A 24334-nucleotide genomic window follows, 5' to 3' on the forward strand; every position below is an offset into this window, starting at 1 on the left:
TGATACGATTTTGGTGGTAAGTGGTTGTATATCATCAAACATTCATTCCCTAAAAATTTCAAATTGAGCATATTTTTTATTGCTGAGATATGATGAGTTAAAGTTGATATTATTCCCGAACTTGTAAAAGATTCGTTTAATCAAAAAAAATCTTCTTTTGTTAACAATTTTTTGTAACTCAATTACAAGTATGTAATTTGTAAAATATCTCGGTAAAAAAGCTACCTCTAAAACTTTTAGAAAAATCATAGTAAATACCGCAGTTTTTCAGAAATTGGTGGTACCTATATTTGAAATATTGTTATAAGGTTATCGGTTTTATAAAATATAAGGGGCAAGATTAAACCGTGTTGACATAAAATAACGTTAATAAGATACTCCCGTATATACATGTACTCTTTCTGTGCCTGCTAAAATAGGTATCCGACATCAGTTAAAAAACATTTTTCTGAAAATCGTAAGTTGACCTCTTAATGACATTCTGACTTAAACGTCGTTTTGAGGTCACGATAAATTAGTCTTCTAACAGACAAACAAATCTTATCTGAAACATTTTTTTATATGAGAAATAACCTCGAGGTTTTTTGTGTTGAACGGATAAAATGACATATCCTTCATTGGTATATACTGACCAATTTAACCCCTCACATCTCAGTAATTAAAGCTATACTCTATCTGAACTTTCATAGAATTGATGTTCCATGATGTACAATTATTTCCCGCCGAAATCGACTCAAACTTCGATGTCTATGAAACGGGCGATTTTAGACCTGTTTTTGCTCTTTTCAAATCTAATCACCGTTAAGTCGCGCGTGTGTATGTATGCATAATTAGTTGTTTTTGAATCTTTTATATATAACACAGAATTTTAGCTTATTTATTTTTATGTCTATCCATTTGCTTTTGGTATTCAATTTTTACATTTTTTGATCAAAATACGCCCGTGTAGTTCGCGGAAATACAAACTAACAAACATGCGTACTTATCGTATAATGCACATTATTATAATCATTAGTTGTGCCGTTTACATCAGTACATCATATCGTACTCAAGCGTGTTTTTGTCCTGTTTATATGTTTCTACTAAACTTTTCATAATGAAGATTATGTTAAGAAAACCCCTCCATGATGAAAATCCGAATCAATGGATCCATATACAGGTTGTTTCATTTTAGGACCTTCTTTTCTTATAGTTACGCCAATCTTTTTTGAAATTTAGATGGGTTTGGATTTCCCCTGTTTATAGAAAATTCAAACCCATGGCAACCATCTTCGAATAATTTGGAATTAAATGAGACCATTTGCTTGTGGTTTGTGCCACAAATGATGGTGTAGTTCGCGGTCAAACAGACAAACGCATATCCGTTACTATTCAATATAAAGAAAATTTGGGAAAAACCCAGTATATGTTAAAAACAAATCCCTAATTTTAATCCGGCAGAATTTTAAAACAAAATGAGACCAATTGCATGTGGATCAGACATCAAATGACGAAAATTATCGCGGACATACAGACATACAGACAATCAAACTTTTATATATATACATATATATATAGAGAGAGAGAGAGAGAAAGAGAGAGATATTTTTGAAAAACCCTGTACATGTAAATAACATTTTACATTGATTTATTTATTTATAATTTCCATTATTCATTTCCATATACAAGTTGTTTCATAAATGAAGCGTTTGCTTCATCATGAATGTTTAGCGTTATTTTAAGAAATGTTAGTCCTTAAATGAAACACCGTTATATGGAAAATTCAATCCCATGGTAGTCTTACTCGTTAAATTTGGAATAAAATGAACCTATTTGCAAGAGATTCAGGCCACAATTGATGATATAGTTTGCGGTTATATAGACGCTTATCCGTTACTAATCAATATAAAGATAATTTTTGAAAAACCCTGTATATCGAAAAACCAAATCCATAGCAGCAATCCTCGTAAAATTTGAAATAAAATCAGATCTTTTACAAAAGAATCGGACAACAAATGACGAAGGAGTTCGCGAATATACAGAAAATACGGACGCCCGGTACTTATATATATAGATATACATACACTACTCAAAAAAGAATAGAGAACACTTTTTGTATACCGAAAATTTAGGGTATTTTCAAACAGCTGAAATTCAGCAAAAAATTATCACAGAAACAAAATCCAAAAAGCGTTTTAAAGCTTGAAACTTTTTTTAAATGTTTTTGGCGATTTTAGTTATCTTTTTTTTACCAACATAGTACAATGATGAAACTTAATCCGTTGAAATAAAAATTTTTATGCGAATTTGTTGTATTGCATCTGGCGTGAAAAAAAATCATAGAGAATTTCTGTTATTTGTATCGTGTAGCGGAATCTTTTTCATTTATTTTGAATAATTGTTCATTACTGTGCGATATTTTTTAGATCAAATTATTGAGATTTTAAGAAAAAATGATTATTTTGACTTTCATCGCTTATTACTCATGAATAGATCAATGTACAGTGTTCCGCAAAAAAATAATGGAAAATTGAAAGTTTGCACATTTAAATGCTGATTGATAAGTTGGAAGAAGCGCTTAGGCAAAGGAGGAAGTCCCTAAGGCCTATTTTCACCCCCTTCCAAAATTGGATTAAAATAGGTGGAATTACTTTCTTAAACTCTTGGAAATAATATTTAGTCGTTTCCAGCTTAAACGAGGATTTTGAGTTCCATCGGCATATATATACATAGATACTGTTCAAGGTCAAGCCGATGGTAGCTTTGTCTGCTAGAAATTATCGCGTAACGAAACTGGCGACAGATCGCTGCACGTCTAGACGTCGCGCGATCTCATTGCCTGGCACCCCGCAATGCCGAAAACGAAGGTCGAATGTTTCAGGTATAGAAGAATTGGAAAAAATTAAGAGTGTCCTTCTGGAAAAATTACCTGACAATCGTAAAATAGCGTCCTTCTAAAAAGATTTTGTCAAAGCAATTCTCCAATAACAGTTACGCGACATCCATGTGGAATCCACGTGATTTACATGGATTATGTGGATGCAAGTTTTTCCACAAGTTATCCACGTGGATGCAATGTTCTTTTTTCATCATTGCATCGAATTCTTTTATTTGAAATATCTATTAGATTTTCTGTGGATATATTTGTTAAGAAATATTTATAGGGAATTTATATGGATATTTTGAGAAACGCCGCGCGCTTGTCTACCAGTTAGTGCACGACGCCGTCGATACCCAGATAGCACAAGGACATCCATTGTATGTCCAATGGATATCCGCTTCTGGACATTCGGACGTCCATTAAGAATCCAAATAAGGTCCGTCGGACAATCGATGGACGTCCATAGGATATACGTTTGTCACAATTTCGGATATTCATAGAAAGTCCGAAATAAACTAAATTTTAGACCTATTATGGTTTGATTATTTCTTTTGGGCCTTTTTCAATTAAAGGGCTTGCTACAATAGTGGGTTAATCCACATTTTGTAAAAATTATCGACATAAAGCATGGACTGCGCATTTCCTGCAAAAAGCTCTTGAAAAGTGTCCGACAGAAAGACAAAGAGGAGACATCGTCCGGGTTAATTTTTTCCTTTGTCTAGCGCCCATTATGCTACTGGTTAGACAAAGACAGCGCTTGACCCAAACCAATTGCTGTGTCCCTCTTTTGGTCGGAAAAAGAAACGAAAAAAAAAACGAAAAAAAAGAAACGATAATAAAAAAGAAAGAGAAAAAAACGATAATAAAAAAGAAAGAGAAAAAGAAACGAAAATAAAAAAACAAAACGATAAAAAACGAAAAAGAAACAATAATGTATTATAACAAACATTTAAAAAAATACCAATAATTAATAGTGTTAATAATAAATAAAAAAATAATACGTATTATTTCATATTATTTCATATTATATCTAAAAGTAGAACAATTAAAATAAACCTTTTGAAAATTAAAAATAATATAATTTATTATTTATAAATTAATGTTAATTAGAACTATTGTAAATAATATATATATAATTTACAATATTTCTTTTAGATTATATAATAAAAATAAAGATAAATTATATAAAAGTAAGATCCAAGTGCGGACATAAATCAGATATCCAGCATAAGACGTTCTGAATAGAACATCCGTTTTAATTCCAATAATGGACATCCTATGAATGTCCATTTTATGTCCATGGACATGAGGACCTGAATTGAATTTAAAATGGACGTCCTTGGAACATCCAGTGCTATTTGGGTAGGCGGCGTAACTCTCTTGGGAGTAAGGTGCACCTGATGCGCCTAAATAAAGACCACCCGCAGCACGATTAAGACAAACAATAATTAGCTTCCTGTCTGATGTGGAAGAGGACTGCCACATGATACTTTTATGATTTACTCATTTTAATTGGGTGAACGATTCGCTACAAGAACAGTGATCTTCTCTCTAGTCAAATAAAGAGATCAGTTATCGAGCGAAAAATTTATTCTTATAAGAAATGAGATGTCACTCCATTTTGAGTGGCCGTATTTCACCATCGCTTAGAGAAAAAATCCATTCTTTTGAAGTGACGTTTTATTCCAAAAAATTTAAAGAATATGATATATTTATATATTACGATGTTTCTAAAATTCGTAAAATTTTTACGTGGTTTTTAGGTCGAATCTATGATCGCATCTACATAGATTTTAGTACCATTTTTGAGCGAATATCCACTTGAATATTCGATTACGATGTCGATCCACGTAGCATTAACGTGGCTATCACGTATTGCTTTTTTATTAGGGTTTTAGATTAGCAACATTTCCGAACAAAAAAGTCTTCCTAGAAAAGCGCAACCAAGAAACTAAGCGACTGAGGTATGCTCTGAACACTTCTCGTTGATTACCGCACACTTTTTGCCGAGTCTCTCGCGCGACCACATTGCTCGGTAGCTTGCTGATTATCTCACGCAACCTCATCGCTCAGTAACTTGCCAAACTTATTCGCTCGCTCGATCTCTTTCCATCGCTCGTGGAGAGAACCGTCGACTGTGTAATTTCGCTGTAACATTAATATTATCAGAATTATTGTTTTGTACGGATTAATTTTGTAAATTTGTAATAAACAGAGTAATTTAGTGATCTCAAGTAACCTTCACTGCCACCTTCCTGGTTTCTCGCCTTTTCCTCGCACACCCATTGTTCGCGCACAGATACATAACTGAATATACTCGATATAAAGGATGAAAAGACTTCAAAGTCGAATTCAAAATACATAGATATACAAAATATATAAAAACCAAAGGAGAAAAAAACAAGATTTTTTTGCGTAACGATAAAATCTTGAAGAGTAACTCTAACAAGAACTAATTTTATTTTAATTGTTGATCACGTAGAAACATTTATTGCAAATACTTTTGGAAGAAATGGTAATAACGTATTTTTTCTGCAAGGAAGAAATAAAAACTGGGAAATAAAAAAAATGTTTGCATATGTCTACTCTATGTTATGATATAAAATTCAGTCAGTTAATTATTTAAGATAGTCGGTTATTTGAATAATTGTGGAAACATTTTTTTATTTCCTAGTTGCAGTTTCTAAAACAGTTCTTTATGTAACTTTGTATTTAGCCGTGTGGAAGAAAATACGTGAGTCATTTGTTTCAAAAGCATTTGTGATAAGTTTTTTTACGTGATCTGCGATTAAAATAAAACCAATTCTTGTTCGAGTAACTCTTCAAGGTTTTTTTGCGTAACAATAAAATCTTATTATTTTTTAGTTTCTTTTTTTAGTGTTTTTTCTTTAGTTTTCATATATTTTGTGTATTTATATACTTTAAATCCGACTTTGAAGTCTTTTCCTTTATATCAAGTATATTCAGTTATGTATTTATATACACGCATGCCAATAGAGCTCATAATACCATCGTTTAGGCTGGAATTGACTAAATATTACTATTTTGATCTAATTTTGGAGAGAGGCGAAAACAGGCCTTAGGGACTCTTTTCCTTTGGCACGAAATTCCACAGAATTATTGGGAGGTGCATAAACATCCCAGTGAACACAGTAATATAGCAGCAGTGTAACAGCAATGTAACCGAATATAACAGGTTACGTTACTCTGAAATTACACGTAACTTACATGTAAGTTACAATTTCCGACTCAGCAATATAACATGTTATAATTACATGTTATCTAACCGTTACACAACAGTTACAAAGAAAAATAAAATAAAATAAAAATTTCATTTTTTTTAAATTATTTTTATCAACAGCACATACTACATTTAGAATAAATTTTTATTAATTAATTAAATTTAAATTATGTTATTTTTTATTTTATTCTTACTTGCCGCTGCTAGGTTTGAACCCGGGACCTTAGGATTACGAACCTTGTACTCTACCTGCTACGCCAATTTGACTCATCGATATAGGTACTTGTTATTGTCTACATATACCTATATGTAAACTGACGCGACTATATTATTTTTTATAAAAGCAATTAAATTTTGCAAAACATATTAAAAATAAATAGCATTAATTTATTTACTTATTAATTTCATTGTTAAATTTATCTTTTTCCATAACCTTAATAATTTGATGGAAATTGCGATCTATTTAGCATTAATCTTTGAAGCGTTCAAATGATTAATTAGATGGTTAACTATATAGATCATAATTCTAAGAAAAATTGAATAGTATACATTTATTATTCTGTTTTTGTTCAGCACATGATGAATTTAGATTTTGTGCATTTTTTGTGCGCAGTAATTGTAGATAAACCGTTATTTTTGAAAACATTATCTTTATAATAATTTTTTTTATTATTAAATAGATCTGTCATTCAGGATGTTATAATGTCTGATTTCTGAGTCAACTGCGACGCATCGTTCCGTAATAACATTGATACGAACGTGTTATGTTACGATTATACAATTTTTGTTGAATAACTGTAACGCCAAAACGATGTATAACAGCTAGATCACTTGCGTATAACAAATATTACGTAACAGGTTATTTCCATGTCATATAGCACCTACATATCACAAGAATAACAATGTTAAATTACATGTAACTTCCATGTTATATTGCCGCTATAAAATGTGTTCACTGGGATATGAGAACGTTTACAAGCAGTAATTGATCAAAGAACATTAGTGTTTATTACCGGGGAGTAATTGTATTATAAAACTTTGCTATAGCGTTGGATCTTTCTTCATGATAATATATTGAATTAAATGAAAAACGTAAAATATGCGATTTTTTACGTAATTTTTAAACGCGATTTGTTGTTAGAAAAAGTGAATCTACGAAGAAAGCAATAATAGCATTGGAAAGTCCAAACTTTCATCTTTCCATCTTTTTTGCAGAGCGTTGTACGCGGTGGCACTCACTTGGACACGATTTAAATGGACACCATGCTTTTGGACACGATATCTTGCGCACGGTTTAAATGATCACGGTGTATTTGCACACGTTGCATTTGGACACAAAAGAAATTTTATTAAAAATGTACACCAGTTATATGCACACGTAAAAGTTGCACACCATTTATTTGCACACCGCACACTTGCACATCATTCACTTGCACACCGTTCACTTTCCCACCACTCATTTGCACATCAAGAAATGCGCACCGATTATTTGTACACGGAAAGATGCGCACTGATCATTTGCACACGGAAAGATGCACACTGATCATTTCCACACGGAAAGATGCGCACTGATTATTTACACACGGAAAAATGCACACCGCAGTTGCGCAGCACTTAAGTCGCAAATCCATGTGGTGCAGTGAATGCTTTACACACACACACACACACGCACGCACGCACACACACACACACACACACACGGAGGGTGCAGGAGGCCTTCGGCTCCCCTCCCGCACCTACCCCGTCCAAGTCGCTAATCCATGTACACATTGCAAACGCAGCCATAATGTATGAATATTTAATATGTGTTTGATTGAATGGTGTGCAACTGAACGGTGTGCAAATAAACGGTGTGCAAATGATCAGTGTGCAAATGATCAGTGCGCATCTTTCCGTGTGCAAATAATCGGTGTGCATCTTTCCATGTGCAAATGATCGGTGGACATTTCTTGGTGTGCAAATGAGTGGTTGGCAAGTGAACGATGTGCAAGTGAATGGTGCGCAAGTGAGCGGTGCGCAAATGAATGGTGTGCAACTTTTACATGTCCAAGTGAACGGTGAGCATTTTTTCGTGTGCAAATATCTGCTGGCCACATTTTACGTGTGCATGTGACTGGTGTACATTTTTAATAAAATTTCTTTTGCGTCCAAATGCCCCGTGTGCAAATGCACCGTGGTCATTTGAACCGTGTGCAAGTGCACTGCTCCCGCTGTACGTTGTTCACGAGCAATAAACGATGAAAGTTAAATTTTTGCTTAAAACCTCAATAACTCGATCAAAAAAAAAAAAAAAAATCGCACAGCAATCAACGATCATGTAAAACAAAGGAAAAAGTTCCCGCTACAAGATGCAAATGCTCTGATTTTTTTCATGCCAGATGCAGCGCAGCAAAGTCGCATAAAAAATTTTCATTTTAACGGGTTAAGCTTCATCGTTGTGCTATGTTGATAAAAAAAAAGATAACTGAAATCGCTAAAAAGCATTTAAAAGAAAAAGTTTAAAGTTTAAAAATGCTTTTTGGATTTTGTTTCTGTGATAATTTTTTGGTGATTTTCAGCGGTTTGAAAATAGTCTAAATTTTCGGTATACAAAAAAGGGTTCCCTATTCTTTTTTGAATAGTGTATACACGTGTGCGCGCGCGTACAAAATGAATTTTTATGTGTCAACTTTTTACCATGGGAGATAGATTACTGACTGCAATTCTAATACACATATGTATGAAGTATATATGTGCATATGCTGTACATGTGTATATTAAAATTGCAGTCGATAATCTATGTCCCATGATAAACATCATAAACAGTTGATACATCCATTACAATTCACCCTATTGTATACCCAGATAGCCAGTTGTTATAATAAAGATATTAGCATCTTGCTACGCATTTATGTCGTCTCTTGTGCTGTTGTTTGCTAGCATTCGATGTCGGAAATAAAATTTTTTGCACGTTTCAAACATTATGCTAGCATTACTTAAGATTAGTGTCGAATGCTAGCAAATAACAGCACAAGGGACGACGTAAATGCGTAACAAGATGCTAACATCTTTATTAGCAACATGAGAACAATTTGTGCTCATACATACATTTGTGGCTATCTGGGTACATACATATGTATATATATGCTATATATTAATTATAAAATTAATTATAAAATATTTTATTTTTTGAAATATTATATGCTTATAATCTAATTTTATTTGCTTCACAGTACATTATTAAATTATTAAATGAAGAAAAAATTACGGCGAGGTTTAAAAGGATATTGCTTTGTAAAATAAAAAATTTAGATATACAAAACTTGATGAAATTAGGAAGTCCATTGGTACATTGTCTTCTTCATGGTCCTATATATCGACGTGATAAGAAAATCGAAAACTATGCTCATTTATTTATTGTTAAGCATTTGGGACACTATTATCCAAAACATATTTTTATACTGTAAGTATCTATTTATAAATATTTATATAAAATCAATATTGGATATTTAATAATAGTAAATTAATTCTTCGACCGAGAAAATGTTTTAAACATATCAATAAAGTTAAGTTGTCTATACGATCTGTAGCGAATCTTGGTGATGAACATAATTATTATATTAATTTAATATCAGCTCATATAAACTGCGCGCCGATAATTTCGTCAGTCTTGAAATACAGTTACGAAGTTAAATATCGATGCTCAGAAACATCTTTAAATCTCCCCTTACCAGAAATATGAATAATTAATATTTTTTTAATAATATTGAATAAAAATTAATGGCTTATAAAATTAATTTAGTTATTCTACAATTTATATGAATAAAAGACTCACATTAGTTAAAAGTTAAATTAAGTTACATTAAAAGTTTTCAAAAGTTTTGTTCATATTAAATTAAAATGTTGTAAATTTTTAACCTATCCGGGATCCGAAGCCTAATATTAGGCTTATAATTAAATTTACCGAAAACTGTTTAGCTAAAATTACTTTTTTTATTATAATATGTATTTACTAAGAAATTATTTTTTGTTTTTTTTTTCATTATAATTTTTTTTATATAAATAAATTTTTAACTTAAGAAAAAAATTAATATAAATTAAAATTTGTGTTTAAAAATAAGTGAACAAAAATTGTTTATAATAATAATTTAAATATAAAAATAAGCAACCTATTTTACTAGTGGTAACATTAAAAGAGAATATTGTATATTCAATATTTTATTTATAATACTTTTACACGAAAATATGAAACTTTATTTTCTTAATTCCAAAATATTTTTTAAATTTACTTTTTTATATAAATATAATTTTTCAAATTTTGTATAAATTTTGTTTAATAAAATTATTTAAAATTTTCTTTCTAATAAGAAATAATGTTGTTTTAAAAACTTATTTAAAAAAGCTACACACACAAGTCCAAAAATTTTGGAAAAATTCAGAAATGTATGTATTATTCAAGCTTAAGAAAGAATACGTTACTTATAACGATATTACAGTTACTTGTTTGGTAACTGTCTGGTAACGACGTTATTTTTCTTTTTCTATTAACATTTTCTAGTAACATTTTCTATTAACAGTAATGTAGTTATGTTTTTTGAGTAACAATAACGAATTTAACAGTTACTGTTATCATTACTTTTTACAGTTTTATATTTATGACATATCGTAATTTTTGTAATTCAATCTTCAGCTGTCAATTAGTGATTTGATGTTAGTTATGTAATGTGGAATTATTATAAGACTCTCTGTGAAATTAAAAAAATTATTTATTAAATTTAATACAGCTTTGCAGTGCATCTGTTAAAAGATTACTTAATATTGATAATTCTGTATTGTTATCATCTAGAAGTAATCTACATGATATATGACAGCTCCACAAATTTTTTAAATAATTTTATTGTACGTAGAAGATTAAAATCTACAAAAAACATAATGTAATAGAATGCTATGATTAAAAATGAGTAAAAAATGTCGATTACTGCTCATTAAATAATCTTATTATTATGTCATAACAAAAAGACTAAAATAATTTTAGAAGATTTGCACGCACGCGGCACTCACGTCGTTTTAGTACAAATTCTTTGAGTACATTTGCTATACCTTCATCCGAGAACGATCCTGAACAATGTATATAAAATTTGTAGAGTACAACATAATAAATTGATTTATTTTTCCATTAATCAGAATGTGAGTAAGAGAAAGTCGAAATATTAAAAAATCTCAAATTTTAAAGATACAAAAAATTAAGAAATAGAAAATACGCAGAAAACAAAAATATAACAAATTTCTCATTACACCTTTGTTATTCCGAGTTTTGGCAAAGATTAAAAGGTTAATGGAAAATTAAAACAATTTATTTTTAAATTACAAACGATTTATTTTAAACAAATTATTTTAATGTTACCTCCACGCATCATCCAACTTTCTACAAATACACCATGTTCTTAATTTTTAAGATGTTTTCTAACCTCTACGAATTTTATTTTATTTAGGAAGTTAAAATCTATCATAAAATATAATATTAGGTATCTCATATTTAAACCTTTGGGAGCCAAAATCACCGTTTTTTAACAACTTTCTTGAACTAATTAAAAAATTTTATTCACATTTTTAACATTTTAAAATTTTGTTTTTTTAATTGTTTAGTTTTGTAAATTTAAAATTAATTTATTGGTTTCATTAATATTTTAAATAAAATATTTCACAATTAAATTTTTTATTTAAACTCGTTTTAAAAGTATTTAAAAAGTAACAAAAAGAGTAACTAATCGTTACTTTTTAAATAACGGTAACTAGTTTTGAGACGAGTAAAGCTAACTAGTTATTTTTAAAAAGTAACTTTCCCATCTCTAGTATTAATGATAAATTTATAATTTATGAAATTTTCATATTATATAAAAAGACAAGTATATACTCTTATTTCAAAGCAGTTTGTGAATAACTTGGGTAAATTATAATTAATAAAATATTAATATTGTTTATTTTAATAGGGATCATAATAATGATGCTGCAATTAGAGCAGAAGCGATTGTGTTGTTACATAAAATAATCAATTACTCAGAATCAGATTGTGTAGTAGCATTTGCTGATACTCATGGTCAGGTACTGATTAATGCATTGAAAACGAAAAAAACTAATAGATACTTTAATGACTCGCCCTTACATAAACTCAAACATAGAGTAATGCAAATCTTATTAATACTGGAACCAGCATTGAGTAAGGTGAGTCAAATTACCATTATTAGTTAAACTCTTTTACAATTTATTTTAAACTTTTAATTTTGAAAAAAAATTAATAAATAATTATTTTATAGGACTTTATTTGTCTACTACAGGAACAATTGTGTGATTTTATTTTTTCGGAAAGTAATCAGTCTAGTGTGAAAATTATGCAGGAATGGTTGCTGATACGAATCTTTGCGAAAAATATTAATCTACACGACAAGCTGTGGTTACTTTTTGAAAAGGTAATTTTAATGAATATTGTAACAGTACATTGTGTAACAAATGCGGAATGTCAGCTATTGTTGACGAATGCGTTTACTTGCACAAGTGGACAGTAATAACCAGAGATCGGATTGCGGTGCCGTTTTCCTCACTCCAAGCGCGCGCTAGCGGCCAAGTGTCGCAAGAAACCAAAGCGCCACAGAAACGCGATATAAAAAGTTAAAATAAAGGCAGTAAAATTTTCCGAGAAATACGATAAAATCACTCCCGATCCTCTCCAATCTCTCCCGCCCCTTTTTTTAAAAAAAATACCGAAAATTTATCAAAAAGTGTAAAAATTAAAAAGAAGGGAGGCGGTTCGAGAGTAATATTATTGTGTTTATCGGAAAATTTTACTAAAGTATAGTATAAAAAGTAATGCATATGCAAGACGCAATGTTTTTAGTTTTATGGACGACTTGAACATTTACAAAAGCCGATTTTTCAACAATAAGTGTGGGGTTAGGACTGGTGGTGAAGTAATTAGAAAGCCCTCACAAATAATAATAATACGTGTTTGTATACTTGATCTTTGGTGTACAGCTGTAAATATGTCAGTGTGTACTATGATCTTGAGGTAGTCCTGAAAGGTCTATTTGTCGTCGTCTGCCGCAAGCCTATCTGCCTCGAGGGTTGTTTGCCTCAATGTGGAAGGTTAGGCGGCACCCGTAGGTGCCTGAAGGAGGTTAGGACTGGTTAGTCGCTGTCACTCCCGAAGAAGTCCCTGAAGACCTTTCTCTTCTTCTCGAGCACGGAGCGAAGGAGACGCTTCCCTGGTGTGCGAGGAAGCGAACGTGGCGTCTTAGGTATGTCGGGAGATTCAACGATCGTCTCTGGCATCGTCTGTGTACCCCGTGTCGTTTGGTCTGACACAATCCGTGGCCTGGTAGTAGTAGTCTGTGTAGGCCGGTTGATTGTTACTGAAGGACCAGAAGTTGTGATCTGCGTTGACCGAGTGATGGCCCCGCGTCCTACGGTCTGTATTGCCCTGGTGACTAGGGGAAGCGACGAGAATCCCTAGGAGCCGCGGATCCTTCGGCTTCTCCGGTGAGATCGCGATTCGGACGAGTTGCCACTGAACGGAGACTTCTTTCGCGTTGGGCTTCTCAGGCTCCGGAATCTTCTTCTTGAGGCCCGGATACACTGGATGGGTCCGAGGACCACGGTGGACCGGCCGTCTGCAACGAGGCGGGACGTCGATGATAAGAGTTTCCCGGAGGAGACTTTGGAAGACCACGAGCTCGCTTGGATCGAATCTCAGATGCCAAGGCCCTGTGGTGCTTCGACAAAAAAAGGGATTATTGCTTGTATAGGCCCGGGAATAGCTCACTATATGAAGCGTAGGAGGCTGAACTCTCGCCGTGGGTGGTCTCCTTATGTAGGCCAAGCGCTGTCACTTGACTTCTGAGAAGGGGCGCCGTGCTCTTGCCTAGTGGCGGCCGCGCGCACTCCTCGCGGTCACCGGGGCCACTGACCCGGCGCAGCTGTGCGCGCGCCGTACTATGGCGTGCCACCACAATAAAGGTGCAAATTCATGCAGCGAGAAATCGCTGGCGACTTTCCCCCTCTACGTAGATATTGTGTAGTAGCGACAAATCGTCAGAAGTTCGTCCTGTCTGAACAGCATCGACAAGTCGTTACATCGCGCCTTTCAAGGAGCAATATTCGGATATCCACGGGGGAAAGGAGAAGAAGGAGCAATATGAATAATCGTGAACACTGCTTCTTTTGTAATCTCGCTTCTTTTGCGTTCTTTGCAACTCCAACATTACAGCAGTTGCAATCGCTTCTTGACGGCTCTTCCCAATAGCACAAAATATTATCATAAATATTTATAAATATATTTTACAAATTTATTTTCAAAAAATATTTTTTAAAGATTATATAATTATGTTTCATAAACCATTTAGAAATGATACAAAAATTATTATCAACATTATATAGAATATATTTTTAAAATGTACTGAAAAATATTTATGGTATATGAACTTGAAATATTCTTTGATAATAATTAATTGTATAAATATTTGTTTTAAATATTTTCATAAATGTTTATCATAATTTTTTTTATACTTTACAAACTCGGACATAAAAATATGTACAAAATATTTATTATAAATATTTTTCCTTTTTATAAATATTTTCTAAATATTTTGTGCTATCTGGGTTGTTATAGCTATTTTCAAATTATTTGCACACTGAGTGGTATACACTCCGTTTGTACGTATTGTCACCTTCATTTTTATTTACTACTCTTCAATTTTTATTACAAACAATAATTATTTCTCCGCAATTATTAGCCTTTTACTGACATTAAAGTCGCTAGCGATTTGTCGTCATATGAATGTGTACCGGAAGAAAAGCGACGGATACTTGTCGCTGGCATCACTTTTCCTCCACTTTTCCCAAGTCGCCAGCGATTTCTCGCTGCATGAATTTGCACCTTAAATTTGTTTTATTAAAAAACAAATTGAAAAAGATTTATATTAAAAAATGGAGTTTTTTTACACAGACGTGTTACTAACACTCTTATCTAAAAGCACAAGGCAGCCTTCATGTCCGCTCGTTTTCTTAGCACATTTACTATGACATCTTTGATTGCTTCCCACGCAATTAACTCGTAACTTGTACTGAGTTTCTCTTCAAATGCTTTGTTTTTCTTCAATTGTTGAATATCAGGAGCATTCAGCATTTCTCAGAAGTAAGAAACAATATCACTAGTATGACTAGTACTAGTAAATTCCCTTGATTTTTGTTAAACTAAATCTTTTGAAAATTTTGATTAAATATTTAAAAACTTTCTTCTTAGGATTAAATACTTTAATGAAGTTCTTTACAATGCCGAGTTTTACGTAAAGCAGAGGAATAAAATTATTTTACTACATAACTAAATATATCCAATGAAATTAACCCGCAAAAATGAATGCCATATTCGTCATTGTCGTAAAATTGGCTGTTTTAAGTATTAAAGTACTCCTAAAATAACTTGTATTGTGTGCGTTACTTTTTATTGATTATATATCTTATTGTTAGTAAAATTTTCCGACAATTATTCTCGAATCGTTCTGAGCCTCCTTTTCCCCTCATTTTTACAATTCTTGGTAATTTTTCGTAATTTTCCTCAAAGGGGGATATATAAGGAGATGATTAAACCCAAATAAAACAGTATGTGATATCCACGTTAATGCTGGATCAGGATCGTGAAATTCGAGTGGACATCCGCTCAAAAACGGTACTAGAATCTATATGGATGCGATAATAGATTCGGCGTAAAAACGACGTAAAAATTTTACAAATTTTAGAAACGTTATATACACGTACTCTCAAAATTTTTTGGAGTTAAACGTCACTCCAAAAGAATAGTATTTCATTCTAAACGATAGTGAAAATACGGCCATTCGAAATGGAATGACGACTCATTTCTTATAAGAATAAATTTTTCGCTCGATAACTGATCTCTTTATTTGACTAGAGAGGTCACTGTTCTTGTAGCGAATCGTCCACCCAATTAAAATGAGTAAATCATGAAAGTATCATGTGGCATTCCTCTTCCACATCGGACAGGAAGCTAATTATTGTTTGTCTTAATCGTGCTGCGAGTGGTCTTTATGTAGCGCGTCGACTGCACCTTACTCTCGAGAGAGTTACGCCGCCTGTCGACGTGCACTAACTGGCAAACGAGCGCGCGGCATTCCTCAAAATATCCATGTAAGTTTTCGATAAATATTTCTTAACAGATATATCCACAGAAAATCTAATAGATTCGAGCATAAAAGAATTCGATGTAGTGATAAAAAAATGAACATTACATCCACGTGAATAACTTGTGGAAAAACTTGCATCCACAATCCATGTTAATCACGTAGATTCCACGTGGATGTCACATAACTGTTTTATTGAGGAGAGTCATTCCATCGTTTTCCTTGGAAAATTTTACTGAGAATTTGACTTTATTTCAACATTCTATATTGTATTTCTGTGGCGCTGTATTTTTCGTCGAAGGGCCAGAAATAACCAAAAATTGGCAAACTTCAAATTTTAATTAAGGGATTATATCTATGTAATCGCTTGAAAAAGTTGGATATTTTTATAAATTTTTTTGCCAAAGTATTCAAGTTATATAAAATCCAAAAAAAGGGTTTTACTGGCTTTGTGAACTTAGCACCCGACTTGAAGGGATTTTTTTTTCTTAATTTTTTTCGAAAGATTTTCGTATGTAGTTGAATGTAATAACATTTATTTTGTTTGTAGTAGCGTAGAAAAAAAATATCGAAATTTAAAAAAACGTCATCCCTGATTTTGAAATAAATCAATTTTAATGACTGTTTCTTATAGAAAATCGTTTGTGGTGGATTGTAGTACAATTATTTCCGTTTGTAGTTGAACCGTTTGCGCGGTATAATTATTTAAACAATTTATAAATAGAAAATTTTTTAATTTTCGAGATAGCTCAAATTCGCTTCCGGGGATCGATTCAGAATCGTTTGTAGACGTTTGTAGTGATTTTGCTTTCGTTTGTAGTTGAACCGTTCGCCCAATATAATTATTTAAACAAATGGGTTACAAGTGATAATTGTTAATTTTTAAGATATTTTAAATCCGCTTACGGAGATCGATTTAGAATTGTTTGTAGACGTTTGTAGTGATTTTGCTTTTGTTTGTAGTTGAACCGTTCGCCCGATATAATTATTTAAACAAATGGGTTAGAAGTGATAATTATTAATTTTTAAGATATCTTAAATCCGCTTGCGGGGATCGATTCAGAATCGTTTGTAGACGTTTGTAGTGATTTTGCTTCCGTTTGTAGTTGAACCGTTCGCCCGGTATAATTAAATAAACAAATGCCTTATAAGTAATAATTGCTAATTTTTAAGATATCTTAAATCTGCTTGCGGGGATCGATTCAGAATCATTTGTAAACGTTTGTAGTGATTTTGCTTTCGTTTGTAGTTGAACCGTTCGCCCGATATAATTATTTAAACAAATGGGTTACAAGTGATAATTGTTAATTTTTAAGATATCTCAAATCTGCTTGTGAGAATCGAGTCAGAATTGTTTGTAGTTGTTTGTAGTGATTTTGCTTTTGTTTGTAGTTGAACCGTTCGCCCGGTATAATTATTTAAACAACTTGCAAAATCGAATTTTTTATTTTGAAAGATATCTTAAATCCGCTTGCGGGACTCGATTCAGATTCGTTTGTAGTTGTTTGTAGTGATTTTACTTTCGTTTGTAGTTGAACCGTTCAAAAGTTATTAACATTTAAACAAATTAAAAATATAGAAATTCAACAATTTTTTAGATATCGCAAATCCGCTTGCGGGATCTTGTTTAGAATCGTTTGTAGTTGGTAGTGATTTTGCTTTCTTTTGTTTTAAACACATTGCTGTAATTTTTGAAAGTTTCAAGAAGTATTATTATTATAATAAATTTCCGTTCTTAGTATTAACCAAAACCGACGACGAGGACGTGACGGAAAACCGGTTTCACTTTTTTTTATTTTTTACCTTTTTTTATTTTTATTGTATTTTTTTATTTTTTTATTTATTTATTTTTTAAAATTCTTTTTTGTTGTGTTTTTCTTCTTATTTGGTATTTTAGTATTTAATTTATTGTGTGTGTGTGTGCGTGCGTGCGTGTGTGTGTTTATATGAACGTGCTTGCATTTTATGCAAGATCATCGATAAGAGAAGATTTTGACCGAGACATGTCGATCTTGATTGGTTTGGAAATTCAAAAATAACATATGTATACTATGTTTTTGCAAAAGCATTCGCGTAGTAACCTTCATGACTCGTTCTTTGAGATCATTGTGGATTTCCCACTTACCAGTAATTCGTTTAATAAATGCGAAATAATGACTGTCACTGTAAATAATTGCGGAAACTAACTTATATGTGTATTTGTCGTAAACCAGCTTATCTGGTATCTCTTCAATGGTAAATTGTCTCCTGCAATTTGGATAACCCATTAGACTTGAAAGCAAAGCATTTCCAACATCTTCGATGTCCCCATATGGGGACTGGATTAATATGTAAAACCGGCATAATTATTGATTTTTCAAACAAACAATCAGTGCATCGGGCGATTTCTTCAAGAGATGGCACATCACGAAGAATAAATTTTTCTTGTAGGTACGAAATATTAATCATACAGTCTAATATTCCATCTTTTATTTCCTTTGTGGTACTTAAAATATATCCTCGCTCATTGTATAATTTCGCCGACACACCCATCATTGACATTGTGTGAATAAATTTAGATATAGAGATGTTATTTTTTGTGAGATATTCGGAATATGTCTCAAAATCGTGATATGCAACTGTAATACTTTGAATGGTAGTATCAAATGCACAAGTGTTTCGTAGACTAATGATATGTTTACCTATGTTTATTGGTTTCAAAGAATTTCCGTTCACAAGTATAGGTAGCATTGGAGTAAATTTCGGCCGTTTATAAATAATCTCGATATCGGGACATGCAGTAAGATATTTACCTCGTTTGTTTGCTCTATTTGACTTAATCGAATTTGTCTTTTTATTAAGACCTTTCCAATTCTCGGCCTCGTTAAGAAAGGAAGTTTCGGATGGAATACTGTCAACGGTAATATCTTCCGATTGAGATAAATCTGTTTTTACCAGATCTGTTACCAAATCCTTTGAATTATGAACGTAAGATTCATCTGTATCATTTATTATTGACTCGATCGATTTGTCAACAAAATGTTCAGATTTTTTCATGTCGTCAATGACTACTTCTTCACGTGGTTTATTAAGTAGGAGATCATCTTCCTGAATTTTTTTTCCGGCGCATTCAACAATTTAGTGGTTCCTATTAGGGATCTTAGATGAATAATAAGGTATTTGTCTACCCGAATAGCCTTCCCCTTTTTAAAAACTAGATTTTTGAGTTCCCGAAAATACTCTTCATTTCGGGTTGAACTAGCAACATGTTTATTTTCTAGTTCTACGAGAGTAGAGTTTTGTTCATAACTGGATGTCATTACAGCTGTCCATAAAACAAACTGTTTTGATAATTTGAAGAGACGAGAACCGAAATCAGGACAATAATATGGATTTAATTGGCCTTGTTTCAAATTATCGGTGCTATCTGATTTGATTTTTTGCATAATTGCATCAAGTGCATTGCTCGATAAAAGTGTCTCGTCAAAATCCTCGCAACATTCCAGCAATTTGGGATCACTGTTTTCGGGATCTTTTGGCGTATCGTTAGGAAGATGATAAAATTTTATAGGATTTATAATTCTATTATGGGCAGCAAAACAATGACTTTTTTTATCGTCAATATCTTCATAAGTTGAAAATGCTACTGACAGAACGTCCGTACATAATTCAATGAACCCATCAATCTTTGTGCATGTAGTCAAAAGCCCAACGTAACGTAAATAAAAGTCCTTTTTCTCAGGAGATTCATGTTTGAAGCAGCTCCAACGCGCAACTAATTTGATAAGATGTGCGATATCAATGCACATAAGACATCGAGGACGTTGGATACGTATGGATGATGAGCTGTTATCGAAGACAATACAGTTCTCGATGTATGCCTTAAGATCGGTATTGTTGAACGCTAAGGAAGTCGCATTCAGAAGTGCCAGTGAGTAATCAATAACTACTTGTTTTGGAACCGATCCCCCGGAACGCAACCACTCTCGCATCCAATATGATAATGTGTTGGTATCGTGCTTTTCTAAAATTAACTGAAATAAAGGCAAAATTTTCTTGCGATAGCTACAAACAGCCTGAGAGATAAACGATTCGTTTCGAATCGTGTGGCTTTAAAATCTGTTTTACCATTCCACCTGTTGCATCAATGCTAATGCTACCGATATTGTCTTCCTTCTGAAACTTTTTATATAGAAAAAGCTGTGTGGGACTCCAATACATCACATAAAAATGATCAAGCCCGATTTCATAAATACACCCATTGAACTCTTGACCATATTTTATGTTCCATATTGAAGCAAGAGCTGCTTTAACTTTGAACACTCCTAACTCTTTATCTTGAACTTCTTGTTTTGCTTTATGAAACTTTTTATGTAGAAAAAGCTGTAGGACTCCAATACATCACATAAAAATGATCAAGCCCGATCTTATAAATACACCCATTGAATTTTTGACCATATTTTATGTCCCATATTGAAGCAAGAGCTGCTTTAACTTTGAACACTCCTAACTCTTTATCTTGAACTTTTTGTTTTGCTTTACGTGCAACATCTTCCGACGGTAGGTTGGCCGGTACAACATCTCCGAAATCTATTAATTTATTAGCTTCATTCCGTCGCCAAGCATAAGTAGATGTACCCTGCAACTTTTTCCCAATACGAATCCGTCTGTTACCACAAACTTGCCGCTTTTTTTATGAACTATCCCACGAGAATCGAAAGTGAAAATATTTAAGATAAAGTTATCTCCAGTCGGTTCGGTTTGACTATATATGTGAATTTTCGATTCGCATTCTGAGCAACTACCTTTAATTGACAAGAATATTTCGCCTGAATTTCGATTAATTTTAGCATTTTTTAAAGAGAAGGGACAGGGCAATTTAAGATGACTCCACAAGATGTCATATACCGCATCAGACCAACCAATTACAAGTACTTTATATTCGCGATCTTTATACTTCACGATATTTGACTTGAGGATGTCCCATTCATTTTTTGATAAAGTTATTGATTTACGTAGAGTTGGTAATACGCAATTTGTTTCACCCATTGACCAATTTGAAGCGTGTGAACTATCCGCGGTTGTATCGATACTTTCATCTTTGGTACATTCCAATGTTTCGATTCCATGTATTCGATTAAACACATTATTCCTATTTTTAGATAAATAAAGATAGATGTAGTCCTTTGACATTTTACCTCTCATAGCATCAACTGCCTTTTTCCAAACATCGTTGTCCCATGCTAAAAGTTTGCCTTTATTATCAATAAAACAAAACCCTTTCAGAGCATCATAAATTTCATTCGGCGAATTTGCCGGCGGTCGAGGCATTTTTATATTATTCCTGAAGCTGATTCAGATAAAATAAACAGGCCAAAAAAGATAAAAGGATATTAAAGATATCACCGCAACGCTACCTTTTATATAAACTTATTCTGTAAGTCTTAAACTTCTGTAGCTTCTTATTATTGATTAAATTTATTATTATATATTAATGTTATATATATTATATGTTATATATATTTATATATAATAAAAATATAACAATAATTAAAAACATAGATTATATATAACTTATATATATACAAGTATATGTTAGCAGAGTGAATATCAACGCTCAGAGCAAATGATTCAGTGCGATGCGTATAGCGCTTCTGCGTATGCTCAATATACACGTGAGCGGGGGGACCATCAGTGATGGAAATTTGAGCGCACGCTCCGGATTCTCTCTCTACACTTTCGCACGCAGAGACGCTTCGTCTATCCGTATAACGGTGTGGCGCTGGCGCAATGGTATGTCCTATCCTTCTCATTCTCGTTCAGCCGAGAGTAAGACCGCTGCTACCGCTGTCTTGCTTTCTCGGCTTTCGGGCTATTGGCGGAACTATGATCGATGTTGAAAGACCGATTTCATATATAAGATTATGTAAAAAATAATTCATTAATTAAATTTAAATTACCGATTTGCGGTATCTAAAAAATTATTGAATTTCTATATTTTAAATTTGTTTAAATGTTAATAACTTTTGAACGGTTCAACTACAAACGAAAGCAAAATCACTACAAACGTCTACAAACGATTCTGAATCGATCCCCGTAAGCGGATTTAAGATATCTTAAAAATTAACAATTATCACTTGTAACCCATTTGTTTAAATAATTATACCGGGCGAACGGTTCAACTACAAACGAAAGCAAAATCACTACAAACGTCTACAAATGATTCTGAATCGATCCCCGCAAGCAGATTTAAGATATCTTAAAAATGAGCAATTATTACTTATAAGGCATTTGTTTAAATAATTATACCGGGCGAACGGTTCAACTACAAACAAAAGCAAAATCACTACAAACGTCTACAAACGATTCCGAATCGATTCCCGGAAGCGGATTTGAGCTATTTCAAAAATTAAAAAATTTTATAAATTATTTATAAATTGTTTAAATAATTATACCGCGCAAACGGTTCAACTACAAACGGAAATAATTGTACTACAATCCACTACAAACGATTTCTTATAAGAAACAGTCATTAAAATTGATTTATTTCAAAATCGGGGGATGACGTTTTTTTAAATTTCGATATTTTTTTTCTACGCTACTACAAACAGAATAAATGTTACTACATTCAACTACATACGAAAATCTTTCAAAAAAGAATTAAGAAAAAAAATCCCTTCAAGTCGGGTGCCAAGTTCACAAAGCCGGTTTCTAGTTATAATCTTAAGTATAGATAAAACTTCTTTTAATTTTTAATTTAAAATGGCGGCGCAGGAATGCTTGAAGTGGACTATACCTATTTTTTAAGATGTCCGCGGCTTGCAGCAGAAGTACTCTAATAAATTTAATCTAGGAAAAATTAATGTAAATTTCTACCTAGAAAAAGTTAACGTAAATTTCTACCTAAGAAAAAATAAAAAATTTTTCTATTATCTACATTAACCTTTCGTATACACACTTAGTTTTTCAACCTTTGTATACACATTGAGTGGTTGCTACCCATGGTAATTTTCAAACAGCTGTATCTTTTAAAATATTTATTCTAAAACTCGGAAAAAATTCATGGATTAACTTTAATATTTATAGAAAGTATTTATATACTTTTGGTATTTAAAAAATTATTACATTTTGCGATTAAAACAATATTTTTTTGTAGTTTTTGAGTTTTTTTTCCATTTATTACGGTACTTAAAAGAACGCGAATTTTTAGGGATCAGAAAATTGTGGGTAGTAACTACCCAGTATGTATATGAAGGGTTAAATTTATTAGAGTACATACGAACATTAAAAATTATTGAATTTTAAAGAAATAATGAACATTTGAAAAAATGTTTTATTTTTTCACAAAAAAAAACAATGAAAATGACTTCATAACGTTGAAAGCTTTAAACTAATCGTGAAAATTATGTACTTCTGTAGAAAATTTAGTTTTAAAGATACCGTTAAAATTTTAAACTAATTGGATGAAAATTGTTTGAGTTATGCTGTAAATCAATTTGAAAATGTATTTTAAAAAATGTGTTTAAAGTTTTTAAAACTAGTTTTCTCTATAAAATTTTGAAAATATTATGCCAATTTTTTACTTTATTTCTATGATTCTAAACCGTTGTTTAAGCAAACAATTTTTTTTCAATTTTTTTCACATAGGTATAACTTTAAATGAGACTCAAATTCGAAAAAGCAAAATACTTTGGGATTCTTCTTCTATCATAATTTTATTTGAAGTTTTTACACGAAAATTTAGGTTACATACGTGTGAAAAGTAGAGTAATAAAAATTTTTTTTCCATTCTCGATATAAAATCCAATTCATTGACTGATATTGTGTGTGTATGTGTGTGTGTGTGTGTGTAAAATATACAAATTTTTTTCCAGAGTATAAAACAACGACCGACATGTACAATTTCCGTAGCAAGCATTGTCTATCATGTCGCAAAACTTCTTTCGCATGATGAACAAAGAATTTTTATTTGTACAGCGCTGCCGTATATAGCACAATGTTGTTTAGGACAACAATTTAGTGCGCGTATTTATAATCAGGCAAGTAAAATCAAAACAATAAATAAAATATACCAAAAGTTTTAGCACG

At 32.1% G+C, this 24334-nt stretch overlaps 1 protein-coding gene across 3 annotated transcripts in view; it reads left to right on the forward strand.

Moving 5' to 3' along the window:
* Positions 1-24334, forward strand: part of LOC105836856 — a 70837-nt gene that overhangs the window by 26267 nt on the left and 20236 nt on the right. The window contains exons 3-6 of one of the 3 annotated variants that reach the window (XM_036295437.1): positions 9314-9543; positions 12071-12302; positions 12395-12547; positions 24121-24285. In XM_036295437.1, the coding sequence (XP_036151330.1) occupies positions 9314-9543; positions 12071-12302; positions 12395-12547; positions 24121-24285 (780 nt within the window). The remainder of the gene's footprint in view (positions 1-9313; positions 9544-12070; positions 12303-12394; positions 12548-24120; positions 24286-24334) is intronic. The other 2 variants (XM_036295439.1, XM_036295438.1) reach the window with 2 other exon arrangements.

Source organism: Monomorium pharaonis, chromosome 1 (assembly GCF_013373865.1).
Source record: "Monomorium pharaonis isolate MP-MQ-018 chromosome 1, ASM1337386v2, whole genome shotgun sequence".
NCBI lineage: Eukaryota > Metazoa > Arthropoda > Insecta > Hymenoptera > Formicidae > Monomorium > Monomorium pharaonis.